At 42.7% G+C, this 15916-nt stretch overlaps 1 protein-coding gene across 2 annotated transcripts in view; it reads right to left on the bottom strand.

The window, feature by feature from the left end:
* The window catches only part of ITPRID2 (ITPR interacting domain containing 2), a 40459-nt gene that overhangs the window by 16581 nt on the left and 7962 nt on the right, over window positions 1-15916 (bottom strand). For both annotated transcript variants that reach the window (XM_040069567.2, XM_040069568.2), the window contains exons 5-10: window positions 14863-14899; window positions 13551-13649; window positions 12882-13090; window positions 11384-12078; window positions 7753-7825; window positions 1492-1580 (exon numbers count right to left, since the gene is read on the bottom strand). In XM_040069567.2, the coding sequence (XP_039925501.1) occupies window positions 1492-1580; window positions 7753-7825; window positions 11384-12078; window positions 12882-13090; window positions 13551-13649; window positions 14863-14899 (1202 nt within the window). The remainder of the gene's footprint in view (window positions 1-1491; window positions 1581-7752; window positions 7826-11383; window positions 12079-12881; window positions 13091-13550; window positions 13650-14862; window positions 14900-15916) is intronic.

The following is a 15916-nucleotide window of genomic DNA, read 5'->3' as shown; positions in this document are numbered from 1 at the left end:
AAAGGAGTGAAAGTGGCAGAGGAGAGCCTAGCAGCTCCGTGGCACAAACCATGCACAGTCTCAATACACCTTTTCAAAACAGCATTAATAGAAAAGAGAAAAATCTCTTGCCTTCACAGCCAACACAGAAAAACTCCAGCAATATTCCAGTGAAGGGGTACTTAGCTGCAACATGAATTTAGTGGGCTCTTAATCAGGCTGCAACCAACATAAAGATCAGGAGTGACCAACTCTCCTCTGAGTCACCTTCTCACATGCCTGGCAACTTGAGTGCATCCACAGCTCTGTAGAGAGCTGAACATGTCAGATGCTTATGCTCCTTGCAGGGACTCAGGATCATTTTTTCATTATTACTCCCTTTCTTGCTCTTGGAAAGCATTAAGCTGATGTTTAAGGGAGACAAAGACTAACACTGTCTTGGCTTTTAGTTTGGCACTCAGTTCAAGAACTACTAAATTGGAAGACCCAGAATTCCAGTACCAAAATGAAAAAGCAACATTAATGGATGTAGAGGGTGGAAAACTCTTCCTAGTAACTGCCCAACAGCTTTTAAAATGCCTGGTGTGCCATGAACAGAGAAACATGTGGTAGCATAAGAAACAGTTCAGCAGATACAAGCTATAGAAATGAAATTGTTGGAGGTGCCCAGAATCCCATCTATTCCTTTGGGCTGTGGTCTAGGCCCCAGGAACAGCTGGCCTTGAGGACAGGATCCGACTCAAGGCTTTTCTCTGACTGACAGGCCAATCAAATCATGGTTATTACTGAGTGAATGTTTTAATAGAACCAGGAGACCTGCTCTCCAAAACATCAGACACAATGCTGTGCAAACATGTGTATTGAGCAGAAATCTAAACACCAGGCTGGAACAAACACCAGGCTGGAACAAAAGCTTTCCCTAAGAGATGAAGTCTCTGGTCAGCATCACAGCAACTTCTGAGACCAGGATCAAATGAACCGGAACAAGAAAGAGCATGGAAGTGCAATATCAACCAAAATTAGTCTATCTTCACAGTAAAGCTAGTGTGAAATTGTTTTCATTTTCTATCAGTTGCTAATTAAAAAAAAAAAAAAAAAGAAAAATATGCAGGGGAGGGGAGAGAAGAACAAAGAGAGTGGGAAGGCAAAAATGATTAAAAAAAGAGAAATGATCAGCAGAATAGCTATAAACTTTCAAAACCTTAATCTCTACCCACTGCTGAGAGGAATCGACTACCAGACAGCGAGAAAAGATACACCACTAACAGCAAACAGGACACAATGAACTTAGAGCTTATTCCAGTCCCAAGTATACCCAGATTAACCTACCAGAAAGGCTTTCAATTTGAACACAGTTCTGCAAGGGACTCAGCAGGTCCAGCTCTGTAAATTATGATTTTATATGATCTAGACTGAGGGTCACAGTAGCAGTCAAACATCAACATCCCTCCTACCCTCCCCTACTGTTCCACACCAATCAGGACTACTTCAGCCACAGGATGAGAACCTTACCTGAAGTTGATTGAATGGAGAACAATCTGTAGAGTCCTCAGCGAAGCCACTGCTGTCAGAGTGCTGACTCGCTGTCCGTAACAGCTGATCTGTTTAAAACAACCAAAACCCTACCGTAACTGCTTTACAAATCACAGCCTTTCAAGACAAATCACATTCAAGACAAGCTTTCCTTTTACATCAAAGTAACATTAAGCGAGTAATACAATTGCTTTTCAAGTCCCACTTTGAACAAAGCAGAGAAACTTGTTTGATTCAAGCAAAATCTCTCTCACCCAAAGCCCTACTTGTGAAACTTCAAGCAGCAGTGGAAGAGAAACCATCTTTTACTTTTTTCCTTCCTGTGCTGTGAAAAAAAACTTCTGCAGATATTGCCACCCTTGGCGTTTTCCTTTCACAGGACCGCATCACTGATTAATTCACATGCAGGCAGTGGAAGAGTTGCTTTTGTGTTGAAAAGTACGGATCTGACACCTCTCCTGATCATGGAGATACTGCAAATCACAGATTTCCTACCAACCTGCAGCACCCCATACACCCAAAGGGACAGCAGCATGTGGGCAGAGAGGGCCACGTGGAGGACTCTGCCAGCTGCTGGAGAGGATCCTCCGCTGGTTTAGCAGACAAATGCTGAACATCCCTTACACATCAATGGGCAATCTGCCAAAGCACATTCCCAGTGCTCATTTTATACACGAGAGAGAAGATCCTCCCACTTGTTCCTTTCCACTCACGTTAGGTAAGCACTGAAATAGCCTCAAGAGGCTCTAAAACCCTAGAGTGCTTCCCAGGAGTAATTTCCTCTGGTGCAAGCACTGCATTCACTAAGCAGCTTTGCAGGGAGATCTCAGCAAGCTCTGCAGTACACTATTGCATGTATATTGTTCCTGACTGGACACAGGAAGCACCCACCAAGTGCAAGGTTTACCCTACGGCACCAGAAATGTTTTACTCAGCCTGAGACCAGCACGGGCAACAACCTCATCCCACCTTTAGGTTTCAGCAGAAGTATAAAAGCTTGGAGGTGGGAAGCAACTACTGTGGGCTGTAGCCCCCAGAGCCCAGCCACCCTCTTCTCTTCACCTTTAGGCAAGAGCTTGCTGCTGTCCTCTTGCAGGCTCAATGCAGAATTTTGCTGCACTTAAACATCATCATACAATTAATCCAAGTTCACAGCTCAATGCATTGGCATGCATTATGAAAACTGTTTTGAAACAGTTGGATATTCAGAACGAATCTTTTAGTATTATTTTTGATAAACATTTCACTAACGTGGAAATAAGTAAGAGCCTGCACAGTCTGCGGACACCAGTAGAGGCAAACTGCCCTCTAAGCTTCTGTATCAGTGATGTCACACAGCTTTTAGGGAGTGCCTTTCAAATTGTGCTGCTGTTCTGTTATCACGGTAGCTACAATATCCTGCGATGACAAACAGCTTTTCTACCTCAAGACAGACATCCCCACCCAACTCCCAGTAAAGACAATGGAAATTACTTCCCTGAGAACTGGATCTTATTAACTGCCCAATACAACTAATACAGATGAAAGAGCGTGCCATGAACATCTTGTCACCACAGCTGAGGCTGGGGGGAGCTGTTACCTTCTTCAAGGTGAACAGTTACCTACTTTTGTTGCCAGACACTTTGGCCTGCTGTCTATCTCTTTTTGTATGTGGTGAATTTTAATTTAAGAGAAAAGAAACCACTACTGGTGAAAGCCTTAGCCTCTCTTAGGGTGGAGATCCCCACTGGTTCAGATAAAGCAATTCACCAGTGCATGGGCTGGCATCTGTTTGCATGTGCATGAACTTCATTACTTGCTCAACAGAATACTGACCTGCCCTTCTATTTCCTTCTCAATATTTCCTTTTCAGCTATAGAAAGGTAAATTACATTTGTGTTCTCTCAAATCAGTTCCTGGTCTTCTCAGACATACAGTACTAAAGTTAAAATCAGTCTTCCAGATTATTTTCCATAGCATTGGTCATTTATGCACATGCTTGGACAGCCTCACAGGACAGATACTGCCAGGAAAGGATCAGCCCAGAGCAGTCGTTCACACCAGCCTCATTTACCCACGGCAAGTGACTGGCACAGCGTGAACAGATTCAAACTTGGTTCCACCTATAAAGACATGCCCTTTATACAGTTATCCCTTGCTTTCTGTGCTACAGAGCTGCTAGGATTTTTTTAACATTTTAAATCAAATCAGAAGACACGTTTTCTGAGTTGTCATCTACTACCACAGCTTACCCTTGTCTTTTGCAAGTTCTTAGGGTTCTCCACAACACCACTATGATGTAAATGCAGTAAAAAATTATAAGGAACTGGAATCTCTACTGAACCAGTAGTGAAATGACAAGGTTTGGTTCTGCAAAGACTGGAAATACCAACTAGTACGCTGGGATATACTGATACAAGCTGGTATCCATCCTCCTTGACAATTACTGATCCAGCTGTACAGCCTGCTCTAGAGCACCTGGATACCTCTCAGATTCAAGCAAACAAGGGGAAAATACAAAAACACTACTAAAAAAGCTGCAGAGCTACATTTGGCTCTTGATTAAAAAGCCTCCTGGAAAAAGAGAATCTTAAGAGGAGTTTGTGATATGGCTCCCCCTCTTCGCCTCGAGTGCAGAAAACTCAGCAGAAAACTCCCCTGGCTTACAGGGGCCAGCCTGGGATCATCCCTTGCCCTGTGTAACCCCAGAAAGGCAGTTCTACCTTCTGCAAAATGGCACCGCTGCACAACACTGATTCTAACACCTAAAGCTACAGAGGAAATCTTCTGAACTACTGGGAGGAGGCCAGGGGCAGGATAATAAGGAAAGTGTGGGAGAAAGAACCAGCCATGCCAAACAAAACCAGCAGGAACAAGCAAACTCTCATCCCAGTTTAACAGAGCACAAATTAAAATGCCTTTTGGATTGTTGTGTTAAGCCACATAAAAAAACCAAAGCATATTTAGGCACTGAATATGTGTCCAAAAAATGTGTGTATTCATAAATAAACTGACAATGTTCTAAACAAAGAACACGTGATGAAGAAACAACTCAGCGGTTTACAAAACGTGAGAGCAGGTTCATCAGAGCATCCCTACCATGGAAAGGATTTGTTCATCTACTGTAAAATAATAATGAGCTACCAGTGGACTGTCAGTCTCACCTCTTCTGCGTCACTCAACTGCTCAGACAGAAGAGAAGAAATATGTGGAAACCATCCATGAAGCTTTAACATCTGTTTCTTGTACCTGCACTATTGGAAAAGCTGTAATGCACACTGCATTTCATAAGATAATAATTAAATTAACGCTCCCAACTTAACTATAAAGCATTTCATTATGGGATTAAATATCAGCTGTGCCTTTTTTGCATACTGATCGCACCCTGCACCCCAGCACTAACAAAACCAGCCCAATAGGGAGCCCTGCTGCAAAAACTCTCTGAGCCCCAGGGGATTTCCTTGCATCTGGACACATAAGCACAGACTCCCACAAATACTAAATCTGTTCCAGATGTTTTCTTCTCACTCCCCCATCTCCAATCTCCCGTGGAGCTGCACCCACAGAGAGCTATAAATACAATAATATATTAAGGACAGGAAGTGCTGATGATGTGCTTTCTTCCCTTTCAAGAACCAAATTTTCAAAACCAAGAACTGCTTTTGACTATCAATGTAGGATGCCTTAAAAGAAACAGGTCTGCGGCTACTCAGAATTTCACAGAACCATGTTGATGCCAACAACCAGACATTCACAAACTGCAGTGTCTTGAGAATACTTTTTCCTGTAGGCATTGTACCTGTATTTGTCTTGCTTTTGGGGCATATTTTGGAATGAAAGGTGCTGCTGTATGATATATCTGTAAGAACTTTGGTTTTGCACTAACAAATCCTTCTACTAGATAACTTTGCCACACACTTTTTTTTATAGTGTTGCAAACACAACTTTGTTTGCAAACACAACATTGTTTGCAAACCAGCTGAAGCTTTTCATTCCCATGTTCCTAAGAACAATGAAATAAGAAACACGCTTTAATTGCTAGTCTAAGCAACAGTAGACTGTGTTGTTCAACCATAATAGTCAACAGCCAACCAGACTATTTCAGCAGGAAAGAGAATCTCTTTTTTTTTTAAATTTGAATACTTGACTTCTTATTAAAGGCCCTCTTAACATGCCTTACAAACCGTTCTAAATTTCAGAGAAAGCATCCACAGCCCTCTGTGTAGATGTAAAATGACACTGCAAGGTTTATAATAATTTGTACCAAAGAACATCAACCCTGCTAATGGACAAAGAAATACCAACACATAAAAAAAGAAGTACAGTAGTATTTCTTCAGGGGAAGCATTCACCTGGAACAAATCTTTTGTTTATGGGTGCTTATGCACAGTGGAGACAAAGCTATTGAAAAAGATGGGTTTGTATAAGGATTGTCAACTGAAATCACACTGCAACAGAGGACTGTGGTTGAATTTCATGCTGATCTCACCTCATGAGATTGCTTGTGAGAGTGGCCTTTCACATTCAGACACAATGGCCACCAGCATTTTTAATAAGCGACCATTAACTTTGGATGCCTTCCAGCTTGGTGAACATCCACTGAGAAAGCAGGCCTCTGTGTTGTCTCATGTTGGACAACTTGCAAAAACAAAAGTTGGCTACAGTTTTTTTACGTTTTGGGTAAGCTCTCCATCAAATGTTCTCACTCTTGGCAACTTTACAGAAATCCACACAGAACAAAGTTCTAATTTTTTTTTGCATCTTCCAGGTGAAATAAAATGCTGGTCTCAGCCTAACTTTCAGCAGATGCGCCAGCATCGATACCCTTGTCAGGTAAGTCAGAGAAAACTCTAGGCAATGCCTGCCTGATAATAAAGCGTCACCACTAATCTGTGCCAAGTGTATTCAGAAATAGGTGGGACGTAGTGCCTGGGAAACACGACCCAGCACAGCCTGCTTCTGTCAGGCTGAAGTCCCACTGCTAGAGCTGTTGGTACCTTTCAGCAAGCACGCACAGGACCATCGCACTTTTCTTTGTTGTGTGCCGGAAGAAGAGGGTAAAATAACTACTGGGAGCAGAAAAAAATATTTTTTCTCCTCCCTGACTGCAGCTCCTCATTCCTTAAGCTGGTTTTCTCTGAAAAGCTCTCCCTGAAGCTGGAGAGGCCAGGCAAACAGGAGACCTGTCCTGTACAGACTGCACCTCTTTTCATGTACTCATGTAAAGCAGCTGGTGATGAACCTCAAAATCAGCTAAGGAGGAAGTACTGGGAACAGTTAGAGACTCAGTTTCTGGCAATCCTTAGTGGCCTATGTTTGTAGCAGAGGAAGCTTAGTGAGCACCAGGCTGCGTTGTGCAGAACATCGATGAACAAGCAGCACAAGCCATCACCAATAACGAGGCATTACCCTCCAACACTTAGTCCAGGGCACTCTCAACCATGTTAATGCAATTCAGGTGGCAGTTCACACGATTGGCAATTTATTTGCGCAAATACAAACAGAATGATCTCTGTTTCTTTGGACAGGTTTTTCTGCCTCTCTTAAGTATCTAGAGAAGCTATGCATGTTCACCAAGAAATTGCATTGCATCTAAGCACTTCCCTAAGTGCAACAAGCTCTAGTCCTCTTTAATTAAATATATCAGCCTGAGAACGGACTTCACTTGCCAATACTGGGCCAAGTAACAATCACAAAATAAACTTAAAAATCAGCTTTATCCCCCTCCCAAGCTATAAAACACATAAATAAGACTTTGAAATGAAAGCACAAACCAAGTGAACCACAACAGTGCACAGCGTTTTCCACGTGAGGGACTATGATTTCCACGTGGGTGTAGAGACACTAGTTTTCTGTGCAGGCAGTCTGCAGACAGAGCAGTAGTGCATAGAAAAAAGGTGCACGTATCATGCAATTTAGGTTTAAAACAATGTAATTTCAGTTTAAATGGGTACCTAAAATTACAGGATCTACTAAGGAAAAGAAATCCCACACAATCTGATTTAACATTTCAGGCCATCTGAGCTATCATCAATTATACAAAAGTGAAAACAGCCAGTGAGGTTATAGGGCTGTTGTCTTGCCTGTAATTTGGTTGCCACTTTGTAGTAATGTTCTGTGATTTAGCTAAAAAGAAATCCAGATCTTTCTTATTTCTAGACAGAAAACAAACTTTAGAAGCTTAAAATATCTGAATTCGCCTTTCAGAGATGGATGGACACTTGGCAGTCTGCTGCCCCACAGAAGTTGCAGTCTACTCACCTTTCCTTGACTTGGTCACCGCTAGCTGGTGCGTAGCTGAAACGTGAGGTAGATCCCCCTCTGTACTCTGGATCTATCAGGAAGAGGAGATGAATATTTTGTCAGGCCAACTGGAATATATTCCTATGCTTAAGAATGCCTAAACTATACACACTTGCACATGCAAGAGGAGGTTTCTCTGTTTTTTCCTCCAATTGAACAGCCTACACTTATCAAAGGAGCAAATTGTAATTTCCTTTCATCGGGCATTGAGCAATGTTCCTGGAGGAGGACAGTGATCCTTGGGCAGCACCTCCCACCTACAGCATAGGACTCCCCTCTGGTTACCCACTGCACGCAAAAAGGCCTGGAAATCACATCCTGTGACAACACAGAGCACTCAGTTCCTCTTTGACAAAACACTAAAATTACTGCGTGAGAACACCTCTGACCACCTTTACACTACCGTCTTTTTCCAGTCGGAACTCTTGGCCCTTCATTTGAAAATAAAGAACAATACATTTAGAAAAATGTATCAGGAGGTCAGCACACATGGACTGTCATCTGCTGCCCTACTGACTATTTCTTACTAGCCACCAGTCCTCCAGCAAAAGAACTCACACCCAGACAGAACCTGCTCCAGACTTCACCACATCACTACTCATGGAAATAGCTCTTCTGTCTTCCAGTGCAGAAAGACAATGTATTCAGACCCATGCACCTTTCAACTGGGAAAATTAAAACTACATAAAAATGAATCCTTTCACTCAATAACTTTGTGAAACACAGTCTTATTAAGAAAGCAGTTCTCAGGCAAATGGTCAGACAATGAAAAGAATATGCCTAAAATCTCCTCTCAAAGGGAGGCCTTTGTTTGGTTCAAAAACCTAGAATACGTTCTATTGTGTGATTCAGAAAAAATCCTAATGGATCACACACAAGTCTACATGCACAACCCCCCAGTCCAACTCTCCCCAACCCTTCCTTTTAATGGGCTGCTGGCCCAGTTTCAAAATTATCATGCAATGAATTTATTTCCATTTTTTATCAACTTTAAAATGTAAAAATCAAGGTACTGATGTTGATAGGCGAAAATTAGTATCTGGCTAAAGAAGAGGTTACTTTTGCATTGCTATCCTCTGTATGGCAACTACAAGGGTGCATTTTCTTAGTTACAGGGGTACTGAGGAGTGCTTAGCCTGAACTTTTCACCATTAATAAGTGAGCAGCATTACTTTTGCATGATAAACCTAGCATCTTCTGATCCTTTAGGAAATGAAGGCTGTGCCAAAGGGGTAAATCCTTATTCATTCAAGTGCAGGGGACCATAGAAGGGGCTCACCATTTAAGATTAGGAAAAATTTAGCTGTTTATTTTTAAACAAAGAACAGCAAGTAATCTTACAGACTTAATAAAACTGGCCTTCCAGGAAAGGTGTCTTGATTCTCTTAAGCCTCCCAGTTTCTGATGGCTAAATTTGCAGCCTTCCAAAAGCTAAGCCTCTTCTCATTTAAATATTGCCCACCTCCTGTCCTTGGCTGGGAGAGAGCATTCCATGTCCACAGCACAGTGCATCTTCTCGAGCACACAGAAACTCCTTCCCCATCCCTTCAGCCAATATTCATGCTGCTAAGTGACCTTCAGGAATGTCATTGGCCACCTCAGGAGTGGGTGTTCGGGGGAAATCCTGCCCTGACTCACTCCCACGCTAGCTATCTTCACAGCCACAGACTTCCGAAGGGCACGCAAACCTCCGAGGCATTTGTAAGCATGGAAAGAACTTCCTTGATATATCTGTCATCTTTCTTATGCATAAGAATGCACTCCAAGCCAAGCTAGGAAAACGGGGAGGAGTTATTGTCACTGTTTCTAATACAGTTTATTGTTCATTACACCCTGCTTAGAGACGCACAAAAATAAAATCAGGCTGCCAGGAATTGTTCTAAAATGTCTTCAGCAAAACTGAATCCCTCCCTCCCAGGGATCTGTAGGCAGTTGATAAGTATATACTATATTGCTTAAACAAAAAAAGTCACCCCAATCCCATCCCACATCATATGCTGTCTTGCCAAAACAGCTGTGTTTATGCCTGGCATCACTGCACAAAGCGTGTCAACCAAAACTTCACAAACACTTGCACAGAATTCATCCAGTCTCTACAGTCCAACTTACTCTGAAGGAAAAATCAACTCCTTTTTGTTAATATACACACATACAAACATCTATATAAAATACATTGTTTCAGCTTTGTCCTAGGGTACCAAAAAATGGATTTCTCCTCTAAAATATGCAGCAAAATGCATTGCTGCTCAGTCCTTCCAATTGTGCCAATGCAAACATTTTTGTAGCTACACAACAAGCTGTATCAAGAAAATTATCTGGCTGAAAACTAAGCCAGGAAAAAGAAATAAATCAAAATATAGTTGGTTTCTTTTTCCCCTCTCTACTGGACTAGTCCTTTGTTCTGGTTCAGTAGATGGCCGCACAACATGTGGGGTAGGACACACTGGAATAAACAAGTGCCAGGAACCACAAGACGCTTGATCACCTTTTTTTTGCTTAACGAGCGCCTTCAGCGACATTAGTCGATCTAGAAGAGCTTGTCATGACAATATGACACCAGACACAGTATCTACTAAACCATCACTTCATCATTTGCTGTAAAATTCTGGAGCTTTTCTATTCACTCGCTTTCTTCATTTCACCAGTGAAATCATGATAACCTTAGTTTTATATATCTATTTCACACAGACAAAAAACTTAACTGCTGAACTTTTAGCAGTCACATTGAAACGTGTCCACAAAAGCATCTGCTCATTTAAGAATGTTGAGACAGTTCTTACAAATCAAGCTGCAAGTCTATACAAAAATTGCATTCTTGTAGGCTGCATGTTTAGTAATCTAAACAAATCACTTACAGGAACCTGGTAATTAAAATTCCTTTGGGACGATTATCAATATGAAAATGGATATCTGCATATATATGAAGACGTTAAAAGACAGCCAGCACAGAATTTGTAATTAAGTCATTGCCAAAAGTCATGTCACAGTGACTTTCAATGTGGTAATTTCCAGAGAACAAGTAAATGAACTTATAGTAGATTGTTATCAAAACCGAAAGTTGCACAAGATGAGCATCTCATGCTTCATGAAAGCCCCTCTGTTTCGTTGCAGCAAAACTCTTGCTTTATTCACAAATGTATCTTTAATAAACATCAATTAATAAACTGAATTTACTTCTAGGAAACAAAAGTAATGATTTCTAGTTAAAAATTTAAATAAAATAAAAACTAAACACCCAAGCTTTTGCTGCATACAAAGTCTAACCTAGATTTAGTTACACAGGGAAAACTTCCTAGGAGTTATGCCAGTGATAGCAATTATCTGGATTAAAAAAAAAAACAAAAAAAAACAAAAAAAAAAAACCCTGAGAACTTTCCCACCGACTTAGGAACAACAGCAGCAGCAGCAGCAGCACCAAGTTACTTCATTAAGAGGATCAATTAGAGCTGCTGAGAAGTGCAACATTCGGAGAATTTAAAGTATTCCCGGAGAAAACACTGTCAACTACACAGGAGGGAACATTCCTGTGCTGGCAGACAGGGAGTTATGTAAACTGTATGCACAAAGCAAGTCGTGTATCTTCACTCACCTCTTCCATCTCAAAGGAGTCCTTCTGCTGCAGCATTAGGTTCGTTATGGACGGGTTTGCGAGGGGAGCGCAGGGCTCTCTAGCCGGCGATGCTGCGGACAGTCTCTGGGTCAGGACACTGCTGTCAGAGGTACTGGAACTGCTGCTGAGGCCTGGCGAGTCCAGAAGTCCGGGTTCTTCGCACGGCCTGTCCTGGGCACTGGCCAGCCTGCCGCCCTGCCCATCTGCTGGAGGCACAGAACCCCCCTGCGCACCGTCAGCCACGGCAGGGAGGTGCGCGGGTCTCTCTGCGTGCACAGTCTTTGTCTGACTGCTGGCTATCTCCTCCTTTACAGTAGCCAAAAAAGAGGGACCGTCTTTCTTTTTAGGGTATTTTGGCAATTTAGATTCATTTTTAACATCATTTTCCTCACTCCCTACTTCAGCCAGACTTTTCCCTTTTTCAACAGGAGAAGGACTTGAGGAGCTGCTGCCATCAGCCTGCTGCGTGACACACAGATTAAGTTTTGACAAGGTCTTTATCAACCGACTGGCTGTATTGCTGCGATTCAGAGGGGGAGGGCTGGATGCCTCCTTGCTGGAAGACACTGAATTCATACTACCAATTTTCTGCAAAGGAGTCCCAGAGACTTGAGAATACAAAGAAGAAAAAGCATTGGCCACAGTAGTAAGCACTTCAATCTGACGAAAACGACCTGCACAGGAACGAAACACAAGGCATATCTGAAGAGGGAATTTTGATCATAATCTCTGCCCAACCCAACAAATCTCCTACTTTTATCCGGGGCCTCTAAGGCTGAATGAACTCTCCCAAGGCCTGTAACATGAACGTGATACCCTACTATGGAAAAAGGCATCTTTACTAAATGCACAAGAACAGCATGAAAAGTTCTCCCAAAGTAAATACGTGGCATATGTGTGCGAATGCAAGTTTATTTACAAAATGTGAGAAAGGAAGCGTTACTCGCATTGCTCTCTTCATCTACAGCTACAAAAGGGCAGCTATGCCCTCATTCCAGCAGCGTTCATTACCGACCCAACAAAGTACTCCTGGCCAAGTCAATAGAAATACTGCCCCAGATTTCAACAATGACAAAAATGGGTCGCTGCCACCCAGAAAAAAAATGCCACCCAGGGACTGAAGAACACCAGAAACAGAGGGATATTGCTATCTGTTTCAGGGCTCTACAGCTGCAACAGAAGAGAAGATTAGAGTAAGAGATGAGAATGACACAAACCAGAAGGCAGCATACCTTACAGGATGCCTTTTATTTCCCTCCCCCACTACAAACTCTTCCACTCACCCCAAGGAGTATCACCCTGGTGGTCACCTCTTGCTTGCTTAAGACTAAGCAAGAGTTTTATTATGAATTCTGAATGGAATGTGGCCTTTAGGCTGTTACAGAGTTTTGCCAGAATATTAGATACACACCTCTTTTGGGCTTGTTTATATAGTTAATAAAGTCATAAATAAACTGTGCTTTAAAAACATACTTACTTGTTAAAGCAAAACTTGGATTTTCCACTTCCATGCGCTGTATTTGGGCGTTCAAAAACACTTTGATATCTATTCCTCTGGCAAATGATGATGAATTAAAAAATCTTGCTGGAATTTTTGAAGCAATATCTGGTTCATCTCTTCCAAACCCAAGGTTATAGAGCACTTCTTCAGGATCTTCCTCATAAAGCTCCAGTAATTCAGAAACGCTAGACAAATGAAAGATGTTACCCATCTTCCTGTCTCCTTTTAAGATACAGTCCCTTCTATCAAACTGCTACCTCAGCCCAGTAACCACTTTGGTTTATTGAACTTTTGACTCCTACAGCTCAAACTAGTTTTGGAAATAATTGCAGAGATCTCTGCATCTGAAGTTTTCGTTCCCATCGTGAGAGCCATTGGCCCAGACATATCACAGATCCAATCCAGTAATTTCTAAAATCAGTCCTATTCTGCAGAGCTCAAATTTTAAAATGCCATTAAAATTTCAGGCACTTTTAATGTTTAGGTCCATTTGTTAGCATTTACTGACAACCACAGCTCAAAACAAGCAGAAGTTTTTCAAGCAACCAAATGAAATCTCCCTTCTCAGCTACTAAATGCAGCAATGCACATAAAACAAGCCAAGTCCATTTAACCAACACACAGACCTTTTAAGCATAGTTTTACCTTGAAACAGTTGCGCTGCTTTTTCCAGAGCCGGTAGAGTTCATACTTCTCCCCTTCTGATGGAACTGCAGCCTCCTGTCCTTTGCCAGTACACCATTGCTGTCAACACAAACAGAGAGGACCCCTGCAATAAACCTCTTTTGTCCAGGGACTCGGTTCTCTGTCTCGCTGCAGAGCTAACCTGCCAGCACTGCTGAATTCCTCTTTTCCCCTTCAGAGTTATCTGGTTTATATTAGCCATGTCATTTACCGAAATACAGAAACAAAAGCAAACCCTGGGCCACCTCAGTAAAAATGTACATAGACAGTACGAATTCGAAGGCAAATGCGAGCTGAGAAAACAAACCCCGATCTGCCCTTGCTGCCCCACCCTCCCCGTTCCCACCCTCCTCCAGCAAGGAAGCCCAGCCTTGGGTGAGCTGTCCTTGCCCTGCCTTTTCCTGCCTCCCTGGGCGGCTGCCTCCTGCTGCAGGACCACCTCTCCGTGCGAGGCCACCCCCTCCCTGCCCTGGGTACCCTGCGACCTGCCCGGACCAGGCTCGGGAAGCTGAAGAGGCTCCAGGCAGGGGGAAGTGAAGCAAGACGAGCTCCAGCCCACACTGCAGGCCAGCCTCTTTCCCAATCCCAAACGATTTCTTCCCTGCATCTGGAGAAGCTGCCGAGGCATTAGGTGGTATCCTGGGTTCAAACATACTTTTACTGTTAATCTCTCTGAGGAACAAACTGTTTCCCCCAGAACAGCCACCAAGAAAGCAAAGGTGGCAGAGGATTCACCTAAGAGTGTATATTTTTTTTATGGAGCCCAGCTCAGGAGGAGTAGAGAGGATGCTTTCCACAGGAGCTGTGCAGTATTCGTTGAAGACTCAGTGGGGTTTTAGTTTCAGTACATTTTTTTTAAAAACTCTAACCATCTCTCCTCTCTCAAAGCCTTTTTTCCCTGCTCCCAAAACACATCTGCTGTGACAGACAAAACTAACTTTACCTTGAAATTTCTCAAACAGTGCGCAATCAGTGAGGCAAAGGAGGTTAATCATGCTATGTTGCTAAGATTTGTCATTTCTCTGTTTTCCTCCTGCTACTCCAAAATCTATGTCAAGTCTGCTGAAAGAATAAAAATCTGAATTTTTTTTTCTTCACCTCCTAATGACTCTTTCTGTGTTATCTAGATTGTTTCCTTCACTCTCATGTAAACAGACATGAGCAGAAGAGCTTTAGCTGTGGTAGCCCCCATGACTTCCACTGCCCATTCTCACCCCTGCCCTCCGGTATAAATATTCCTCTGAAGTAAACAAACACAAAAAAAGATGTTTACCATGTTTCTGTTTGGGTATCACTCCGCAGATGATTAGCTGTGGAGAAAGAAGAAGAAGTTATATCCAGACCTCTTCAGAACAACACTTCTCACAATCAGTATGAGGAAGCAGACAGTGAGCATGTTTACCAACAGTCCTGCACAAACCAGATTTTACTTCTTCCATATAAATGTGACTGCCAAAGTTTTCCAGTATACGGCTGATATAAAAATGATCTAGTTTATTAAAGCTCTGTTTAAAATGAAATCTCATATCGACACTTGTTTACATACTGTCATTAATCTTATTACTCGAAATTTAAATTGTGATATAAACCATTTATTGCTTTGCAGCTGAAGACATGATTACCAGCTGCAGGGCTGTTCCTGGGTGGGAAGGGGAGGAGAACAAGCAGGCATGCAGGGATTGCTCCAGTAGAGAAAGTAAAGAATATAAGAAAGGCAGCTGGCCCCATGGCCAGGTGTTGAGACGATTTGTTCATACTTCCATTAACAAAGTGGTGCAGGGCACCGGCTGCCTGAGCTGTGCAATACATGGACAAGAGCTCAGTGAGGACCTTGGTGCTGATGGGGCCAGCAGAGATGCTCAGAGCTGATAGGGCTCAGGAGAGAGGCAGTCTGCCAGGTACTAAGCACCTGGTCACCAGCCTGACAGGGAAGTGAAGTCAGCGCTTTCTGCAGCTGGATCACACGGGAATGTTCCAGGCAGCATTATTCTTTCAGAACTGAACCTCAGACCCGAAGAGGCAACCCAGCATTAACAACTTGCCCCAAGAGACAGGCAAGGAGCACATGTCTACTAGAGCAGCCCTGAGAATCAGCTATGAAAAGAGTGAAGACATGTCACACACTGCCAGGAAAACCCTGCATCTCAACCCGCTGCACCAGCAAGGTAAAGTCAGCAACCGTGAGTAAAACGTGGAAACCTCACAACCCCTCTCTTGGTTTCAGAGGCATCGCAAAGGAATGTATGCAAAGGAACGTATGCAAAACACAGATCCCATATCTCTTCTTTTTAACATTCTTGCCTACAATATGAAGGTAAAGCTATCTG

The sequence above is a fragment of the Hirundo rustica genome, chromosome 7 (assembly GCF_015227805.2).
Source record: "Hirundo rustica isolate bHirRus1 chromosome 7, bHirRus1.pri.v3, whole genome shotgun sequence".
NCBI lineage: Eukaryota > Metazoa > Chordata > Aves > Passeriformes > Hirundinidae > Hirundo > Hirundo rustica.
This window is presented reverse-complemented; position numbering and strand designations above follow the sequence as displayed.